Source organism: Aplidium turbinatum, chromosome 7 (assembly GCF_918807975.1).
Source record: "Aplidium turbinatum chromosome 7, kaAplTurb1.1, whole genome shotgun sequence".
Classification (NCBI taxonomy): domain Eukaryota; kingdom Metazoa; phylum Chordata; class Ascidiacea; order Aplousobranchia; family Polyclinidae; genus Aplidium; species Aplidium turbinatum.
Genome location: NC_137478.1, coordinates 24,921,713 through 24,931,748, shown reverse-complemented (window position 1 = coordinate 24,931,748; position 10,036 = coordinate 24,921,713). Strand labels below are relative to the sequence as shown.

The window sequence follows — 10,036 nt, the reverse complement described above, 5'->3', positions numbered from 1 at the left end:
TAACCGCAAGCCACTGCGAGAAGTTGTAAAATTTGAAATAAATTGGGACTCTAAACAACGAAAGGAAGACACATTTCAGTCTCAGATATAATGCTATCTAATGAACTAACACAACTGTTTAAATGAACTATGTTAGATCTTATATTGTTTGAAATGTCAATCGCAACACCTTGAGTTTTGTCCAGTTTTTCACCCACTCTTTTCATTGTGGAGTCTATGTCCCGTGTGATAGTTTCAGATGGCTTGTTTAAGGCGTTCCACCATTTTAAGTTTCCCAGCTGAAGCTTTTGATGAAGAGGGGATGACAGATTCTTTTGAGTCGTTTTTTTCTCTATAGCTGGTGGAGATGTAGGTGGTTTGGTTAAGATTTCTTCTTGTTGAATAGAGTCACATTGTTGGTTTGTTGTGTCGTCTTCAGGTTCACTTTCCGTATCCTCGCCAGCAACAACGATTCCGCAACTAACATTTTCAGACAATTCAGCGTCAGACATACTAGGTTAAGTGTTTAACTCCTACATAAAAACATGCTTTTTACAAGTTTGAAAAGTTGCAACCAATATGGCGTGTTGGCAAGAATTTGACAGACATACAGTTCACAAATTCAATGTTTATTTAGCTTTCAAACATGTAACGAAATACCAAACCCTTGAAAGAATATCTTGCAGCTTTATAAAGCAGTTGCCAGCACACAAGTAATTGTTGGAATTTCCACGCATTTTGGTGGGAAAGAAAAGTGACCATTGCAGTAGTTACTTGTATCATAAAGTAGTCTAATGTCCATTATTTACCAACAAACGTAAATTTCACATAACATTCAGATGCGATGTGACAGCACGTCAAGTTTCTCAATACGTAGGGCTAACGTAAATTTCAAGAAACACGCTCAGTTGGGTACCAAAGTAAACATGACATTGTGGTGTTGCCTACGCAGTATGATTTACTTTAAAATTTTCAGGCAGTTCAGTTCAAAAGCTAAGGTTTCATGTACCAGATTTTTAATGTGTGTTTAGTGACTTCGCCAATCTACATTCTACAGCATTAACAAAGTGGCATTAAACAAATTTTACAGATGTACAAAAACAACATCTTTTCAGTTGGACAACATTGACATTCATAATGTAGAATTGTAAATACAGTTCCGTACAAAGAAGTGCCCAGAAGACTCTCGAAATCTTTATCCTGATAGTTTAAGGGCAAGAGTGATTGTAGTTTGTCATTTTGGAAAAAAATAGTACAGTATACAACTGCGCAATGCAATAACGTGGCATAAGACTGATAAAGTCAGTTAAGAGTGTAGATAATTTCGTTGCAGCGCAGCAATAACTCTTCATCACAAACGTAGTGAATTACTGCCCAATGTCATCTTGGAATTTTTGAGTCTTTTAAAGCCCTATTAGCAGACGAGATTACTTTTTATGACACAAAACATCTTTTTTAGTTGTGGCAGCTTTTTTTCTTGGTGGTTTCCATTTCAAATACGAGCTATCAACTGGTAAACGAGGCCTCTTGAAGAATTGTGATCTCAGATGTTCTTCTATGTGCTTTGGGGTGACACAAATAACATGCTGGCCTTTCCAATATTTTACCATATTTAAAGACTGCAAAGATGATATAATGTCAGCTTGTGTAATGCTGGTCATCTCACTCAAATCTTTAATAGAAAGAGTCCCTCTAAAATCACGGAGAATTTCTAACAACACCCATGTCCAGTAGCTTCGATAGCTCAACTTTCCAAGATCAGACAAAGGTTTTTCAGGAGATCCAATCAGTTTCTCAGCTTTGGAAAGTTCATAACTGAATGAAATTAAAAATTTACCATACCCTTTCCGTTGAAAAGGTGGAAGAATAAGGATGCAGGCAAGATTGTTGCCATCGGGTGATTCTTTTTCTTTTGAAAAATATCCAACAACGTGAGCCCCTTCTTTGTCCACCTCGGTCATGACGTAAAACAAAAAGGGCTCCACATCAAAATATAGAGTTTTATGATCTAAAAACAGCTTTGCCAAGAGACAAAGATTTTGGCAGTAAATCTTGCTTTCTTTTCCATTAATTTCATATACAGAGATTGGTCCTTTTCTGTATATTTCTTTTCCTGGTGGCTGTCTCCAAGTACAGTCACCCAAGTGTCGACGATATGTTGTCTCAAATCTCATGTATTTCAAGCAGTATTCACAGATGTATAGCTTTGGCTGTTTGCCATATTCATCAGGGTACGGTGAGAAATACCATGCATCGATCTCATACATTCCGAGTTGGATACGATCAATATACTTCACTTTGGTGATAGCTTCATGTTCTCTTTCTAAGGCTGCTGTGGTGGGATCCATTTCTGCATAAGATTTTTGTACGTGGTTGATCTCGTCATGTTTCCTCTTCTGGTTCCTGGTCATTCTGTTATCTGCTGTTTCATTGGCATCACCAGTTTTCACTACAGAAGTACTGCTTTCTGGAACCAGTTTTGAAGTGTCAATCCGGCTGGCATCAACCCACTCATCCAGACGTCTGTTAAAACCTCGATAGTGAACATAGTATTCATGGCAGTCACCTCGAAGTGAATTGACTCGTTTTTGAATGACTTCAGCAATGTGAGATGTGCCATCGCTTCGTTGACAGTAGTAATGGCCATTAATGATGATTTTATGTTCCATACGTGGCACACTTAATCCTGATGATTCTACATTTGTCTCTGTTTCACTTTTTTTCCCTCTGTCAGACATTTATACAAATCAACCTACTTTAATCCAAACAGAATTTAACTAAATACAAAAAATGGTTGAATAACATCAATTCAACATAACTATTAATTTAACATACAATAAAATTAGTTAATCATGATTTGAGATGTGTTCGCTTTCAGATTGCTTTCAACACAATATATGTTTCAGTTTCAGTCACAAATAACAAGTCACAGATGTACCACAAGCTAAAAATCTAAAACCTATATGACAATTTCACTCAGAGTCATATGCCATAGTTGTTTCACTACTACTGGTAGCCATTCTGCTTAATATAGTTGACAATTCAAGGTTCATTTGGAACAGCAGAATCAGGGTTGATCGGTTTAAACCGCCCGGTTAAAACCTGGTTTAAACCGGGCAGTTTTGACCACCTATTACTGGTCAAAACCCCTTTAGTGTATGAATCAAGTTGCTTTTCAATTAAATTAAAAATGTTACCCTCCATGTTTAGTAATGATGTTCACCTATATTTTGTTTTGATGAACAATAACCTAGATGCTGGATTTGGAACAAAAAATATTCAATTTCTCTGTTTATTTTGATATTTCAATCAGTTGGTTATTTTAATTATTGAGAAAATTCAAACTCTAAAAATAAGTTTCTGATGAACCAAAAAATGCTTGGTAGAACAATGAACAATTTGCACAGCCAACAGGAATTTATCCCAACACATTTTTTTTATGAAAAACATTTGCCATCAATTTTGCACAACATTTGCCCTACAGTTGCGTAGCACAACATGTAATTAAGGTAGTTAGTCTTAACGCTGTTTGATGTTTTGTTTTTCGCGGCGCTGAAACATGAGAAAATTCCAAGATAAATATTAATTTTGTACGAATTTTACAGGTCGGTATTGGCGGACATTAATGAAAGTTCAGGCAGCCATGGACGCCAGCTATTTCGAGGCCTGCATATCAAAATGGTCACAACTCAACTGTTTTTATATTTCCTAAATAGCCCATAGCCCAGGTAGCCGACCATTCACTACGTAAAAATATTTTTCTGGGTTTTGACCGGTTTAAACCTAGTTTTCCCTGGTTAAAACCAGTTTTGACTACTTAGAGACCAAACCTGAGCAGAATGACAGGATTGTCAGGTTGTGATGGTTTGCATATTATGTTTTGATGACAGAAAACCACCTGAAAAAAACTACTATTATACTGTCTGAAAATGTTTGGATGCAGTCGCAGAGTAAATTAAAAGAAAATGGCATGGGCCTCCGAAACTACAACGCCGGTAGACCATGTTTGGTCGCTAGAAAAAATAAATTTTAGAGGCCTGTCATGATTACCGGCACAATTAACAAACTCAGACCAAAATGGTAAAAAATCAAAGGCTGTCACAGTGACCTTGAAACAAATAAGAACATCAAAAAAGAAGAGGCCCAGAGCTGGAAAATGTCAAAACTCAGATATTTGAGTAATAAAACCCAAGTTCACAGGTTTTATAAATTAAGAAATACAACAAAACATGCAATTTATGTAAGAGGTAGCAACTCTATTCCTTAAGCTCACTTTATAAAGCAAGACAAAATGAAAATTTAAAACAAAAGATATCAGTTATATTATAAACTTTGATTTAATTGTATTAAGTGAACTGGATGAATGCCTCTTGATAAAAAATTTACACAAAATAAATTTGTTATGGAATATTATGTACAAGAAGTGATTTGTATGGTGGTCAGTGAATAGCATATGTATTGTATAATATAGAGTCGGTATGATAATGAGAATAGCTAGCTTAATTTTGGCCAATCTTTAACAGAGTCATCATGATGAAATTATCCCCAACATCATTTAATTAATGGGTACGAAATGGGGGTACGAAGTGATCAGAGAACGAAATAGGTTGCACCCATACCGAACCACTTCAAGTGCTACCAATGATGAGGACTGTTCAGTCTCAGTGGTGACCGTACTAACAGTCAATCCCCTATGCTACTTGTCTTAATTTCTTTTATTACAGTAGAACTTGGATAACTCGTCACCCCAGGGGGAACAGAAAAAGTGACGACTTACCCGAACTGACGACCAATGCAAACAGCTAAATTTTGCCATTGTTTCGCGTCGCATTAATTTCATGGTACTCCGCGACCTAATTAAATGCGATAGTGGTAAAGTGAGACGAAGAGGAAAGCGAGAAAAGAATTTAATTACGGTACACAATGTGTTCTGTCAGGAAACTTTTCAGAAAACTTTGTCTTGTTCCTAATTTCCCCTTCTTTGAATTTGGTTACAATTTCATACTTAGCTTGTATGTTTAAGCACTTTAACTTTCTCTTCAATATCCTGTGTTGCTGCAACTTTTGTTTACACGAAACAGTATTGTCGCAAATGAACCACGCACGTGCTGAACAGCGCTTCTCTTATCGGCAACAGAGCACGTGCGCGCACACCTGCAATCGACCAGACCAACATACTCCGCGTATGGCCTGATAGAATGTGTGCGTGCACACGTCTTAGCGCAGTAATTTCATCTCAAAAGAGTCTGTAAATGCCACGTCAGCATTTGGGTGGATAACAGCTTAGACGAATTTTACGTCCCAGGGTAAGAAAAACAGTGGTCAACGACATAATCGAATTGACAAATTATGCGATGACCACTTAACCGAACTTGATTGTGTACAAAAGATAGGCTTTCTGCCGGGACCTGGCAATCATTGACGACTTAGGCAAACTGGCGAGTTTTCCTAAGACGACTTATCCAAGTTCTACTGTAGTTTGTTTGTTTTATTCCTGTCATTTCTTTCAAGGCATACATATAGCCTACTATACACTCGCCTATTAGAACACTCACCTTATAGCCTACTAGAACACTCGCATATTATATGAAGTAATATGATCTTCTTCAAAGTCTGGGCCTAATTGGTGAATTTGCAGTCTAGATGACTGATACTAAGTTAACTTTTCAACAACAAAGATGTAAAGACTAAAGAATACCACACTAAAGTGGTGCTGTACAGTGGGTTCACCAGCATGCGGACACTTTTTTTTAAATTGCTATAACTTTTGACTGGGTGACGCTAGAACGCCAATTTTTTTTTTGTAAGATTGGAAATTTCCTGTTCTACTTACGTCTACGATATGGTCACTTTCCTTGATTTAGTTAATACCATTTCTTTCATTTTCTTTACCCTACTCTGAGCACCAAGCTGCGGACAAAGCACCAGGCTGCGGACAACCTAGAATCACCAAGTTGCGGACAGAGAGCCTATAAAACGTTGAATGGTAGTTTAATTAATTATTTCTGAAAGTTCCTTGGTTTCATATTATCTGAATTATTCTTAAAAGTCTTCGATAAAGTAAAAGGACTCTTGGCCCTGGACTTTGCTAAAAAAGCAAAATAATATCTTCCGTAATGGAAAAAGATTGAGTTTTTGTATGAAAAAAAATGTGTAGATTTTGCGTTAGACTACAAGCTAGAGTTTCTGATAGCATTATATCTTTGAGCTGTTTTAGATTTTCTACTTCTGGTCTTGTCAGAATTAATTTTGTTGATTAATTTTTATCTTTTTTCTCAAGCATTAAATCATTGTTACGTTACTATACAAAGACATCATTTTTGTGTTGGTTTTAACGTTTCTCCCATTCAGTCTTTATGTGTTGTTGTTTAGCAGACTAACACGGCTGTTTCTTCACTAACAATTTATTATGTACCGCTACTGGAACTGACGATTTGTCAGTAAATATTAAATATCGTGACGTCGATATCCTAAACGTTAAAATAAAACAAACTAAGATTTCTTATAAAAAAGTGTGTTACTCCGAATTCATTGATTGCTGTTTTATTAGCATCTTTTGAAATGAGAAGTAGGCTACGTCATTAAAGCGTTACATTTCGCCGCCCCGATAGCTCAGTTGGTTAGCGCGTGACTTCGTGAACGAAGAAGACTCTCGGGGTGTGCGCTTGAGCAACGCATGCTAAGCATTGCACTCAATTCAGTGGCACCTAATAGATGGAATAATTCCCCGACAACAACACTTCAACAATCGGAAATTTCACTCTTTCAATCTCGGTGACCGGCCCTGCGTCAAAAGCCTCTAGAAGTATGCGAAACTACCAGGAATAACCTATCAAGGCTTTGTTAGTCCTATCCAATTCTGTATAGCTTATAAGAGCAGCTGCTCACAAAGACATTTTTTGTTGTGCAGCTTTCAGGGCGGTATCCAGACCTTCTTGCTTAAACGAACATTTTTTTACAGCTTTCTGACCTGGCATGCTTGTAGGCCTACTGCAGTTATTAGTAAATTTTAAGTATCCTACCAACGTGTACCTTTTGAAAATGCAGTAAAAATGCTATAATATCTCACCAATAACTTAATACATAACCTTGGAGTATAAGTCGCTAAAATCTTTAATTGAGTTACTGCATAAACTAACCCTTTCTCGATGTTAAGCTAGGCTACTGTAGGGCTACAACATCAACATAGAGTAACTATATACCGGTACAGTGTAGCCTACGGCAGATTATTGTTACCTCACCAGATGATGTAGCTTATTGGCAGCCAAACTGAAGTGTCCGTAGCCTGGTGCGCCGCCTTATTTCAGATAATCGTAACATAAACGTGATTTTCTAATAGAAAACTGTCAGTTGGAAACCCCGTTTTCACGCATCAGTGATAAGAAGCATTGAAGAGTTTTATGTGCAAAAATCATGTTGCTTCGCCTAGAGGATTTTGTATAATGTTTGTATATGCGAAAATGAGGAAAAACTGATTTCAAGAAAAAAAGATGCATGCTTTATCAGAAAATTTGGTTAAGTCGTCTTAGAATGATTGCTTTTTAACCAAAACTTTTCATTTTTTTTTTGTGTGTGACTGAAGCACCGCTGAGAGTACTTGCAAAAAATCAGATGGAAACATGAAGAATAAAAGCAGTTATTAATGAAAAACCGTCGGTGTCCGCAGGTTGGTGACTGTCCGCAGGCTGGTGAACCCACTGTAATTCAAGTTCTTTCAATTTGAATTTAGCTTGATAAACTTCAATTTGCCAATTTAGTGAGGTATTGGTATCTCTACTTTTTTTCTTATTTTAATTCACTGCGCATTCTCATGAATCATTGGTGAAGCCAAGTCGCAACACCTTAATAAAAATTTTATAAATTTAGAATTCTTTTATTCATATCAATTGTTGAAGAAAAAAAACTCACTAGCTTTTTTTTTCTAAATTTATAAAAATTTTATTAAGGTGTTGCGACTTGCGACCGTGCCATATTTTAAACTGATTCTCCTGCTTTGGTATCATGCATGCTATGACGTCCGCATTTTGTCGCTTCTACCTTTTTCTAGAAATCTGCTATGTTTGTCATATAGTCTACTGTTTTTGTTGTTGTGATGGTCAGAAATAAAAAAAACTAAACTGAACGGCCACAAAAATGTGTAGCCTAACGATTGAGTCCCTTCGGGTTAGTTTAAAAAAAAGCACCTCCTGGTGGTATCGAACTCATATCCTTGGGAGTACGAACCAGACAAAGATCGCACGTGCCACTGATTCACTTGGCAAAAACAGTTGAATTTAGAAGTTATATATGCACTTTTTTTTATTTGTTCTTTCGTCTTTTGCTTTGAAAGAGGTGAAAGAAAAAAATACACAGCAAGCGCGCAAACGCAGCAACAGCGCGCATGCGCAGTAAAAGCGACGTAAAAATAAAAAAGGCATGAAACGGCTATATCCAAGGCGTCGTAGGTATAGCCACTTCCTTAAAAGAAACATATTTAAAAAAAAGACTCACATCTCTAAACCTAGCTCAGGCCTCGAAATTCACGGCGGTCATGTCCGCCGTCACAGCATGTGATGTCCGCGTATTTAAATTTCTGTGTCCACTGTTCATTTGCCTATGGGAAAAAATATAACATTTGCTTTGATGTGGTAATGAGAACTGATTTTATCGGTAGGCACTTTTATAACATAGGACAGTTTTCTTTTCGAACCAGCTACCACCAAGTCCATTGCGCCGCGGCACATTGGTTTAAGAAAGGTAGGAAAATTTTCCTTATAAACTCAATTGATTACAGTTATTGAGATCGTTTTTGCACTCAGTTCAGTTGCAAAAGAACATTAGCAGAGGGTGGGAATCGAACCCACGCAATCGAAATGACTATTCTTTTGCCCTAGGCTAACCTTAACCCATTAGGCCACGCTGCTTGTGGCGATGCATTCACTTAATTTTTTTTGTATCAAAAATCTTTCGAGTAGATCGGTCAGAATATCACGTACCGTACTTAGTTGCATGATTGAAATCAGCTGATTCGCAAGGAAAACTGTCCTATGTCAAATAAAAGTGCCTACCGATTTTATCAGCTTCCGAGTGTTGCAGTGTTGCTGCTTTCATCGCATTATTTACCGCGCAATTTTTCAAGGATCATTTTTTTAGGCGGATCGCGCAGAAATATTCTGCCAGAATGACAGTGGTCAAAAATGAGGGTAGTTGGTTGTCAGATTGGGCGATTTATCTGCAATTGGGCTACTTTTAGTTGGGCTTGGCGCCAAAAAATGTTGGTTTGCGACTTGCGCTTTATTGGGTACTTTCAGTCTCTTATTTGGCACGAGACGGTGCTTAAATTTGGCAGAATTTTAAGTTGTTTGACAGTGAATTTTGAGTTGTCAGAATTTAGAATCCGATAAGCCTTTGAAAATGATGGTAAAGTTTCGGTTTAATACGGAAAAAATGACGTTATTTTTTTGATACGCCATGAGGATTGATTTTACCGCTGACCATTAGCAGCTACAAGCAATACTGTATTTATTTTCATCCGGGAAAACGGAAGGACTAACTAGCGAGTGGCGAAAGCGAAATTGCACTTGTATCGAATATCGGAAATTATAGTTATGATCTTGGTTTAGTACCATAATTTTTGAAGCTTTTATGGGTATAAATTTAAAATAATAAATTTTAAATAAATTTAAAAATTGGTATAATTATAAAAGCTATAAATAGACCTTTTGCATAACAAACCAACAGAGCGTGACGTTGGAGTGGTGAACGACTAGCCGCTGTTCACAATGCTGTGCGATAGGGTTAGTGGCGTAGTTTGCAGGCGAATAAATTGTTTAACGTTTGCTTGAGCTGTTGTTTTGTGGTCTTTACAGGCGTGTATCAGTGTTTCAGTATAATTTGCCAGAAAATAAAACTCTTTTAAGTTGTAAACTTAGACTACAGGAGTGTAAACCTTCGACCAGTTCTTTGCTGTATTGGAAGCGATCTTGCCAGGCAAAGATAGGAAGAATTTCTTGTATTATACAGCTTCAAAAGCTAAGCATGCAAATCAAAATATTGATGCAGAACTTAATGACGAGGC

General features: G+C 37.0%; 1 protein-coding gene across 1 annotated transcript; it reads right to left on the bottom strand.

Moving 5' to 3' along the window:
- Positions 1-499: 499 nt before the first annotated feature.
- Positions 500-2,751, bottom strand: LOC145774144 (histone acetyltransferase KAT8-like). Its single transcript, XM_082585306.1, has one exon. It carries the CDS (start codon positions 2,715-2,717, stop codon positions 1,407-1,409), a length of 1,311 nt encoding a protein of 436 aa, XP_082441432.1. The 5' UTR covers positions 2,718-2,751; the 3' UTR covers positions 500-1,406.
- Positions 2,752-10,036: the final 7,285 nt, after the last annotated feature.

What these genes read in the sequence shown, in the direction of transcription:
- LOC145774144 (XM_082585306.1), bottom strand. Translation starts at nt 2,717, where the DNA reads ATGTCTGACAGAGGGAAAAAAAGTGAAACAGAGACAAATGTAGAATCA.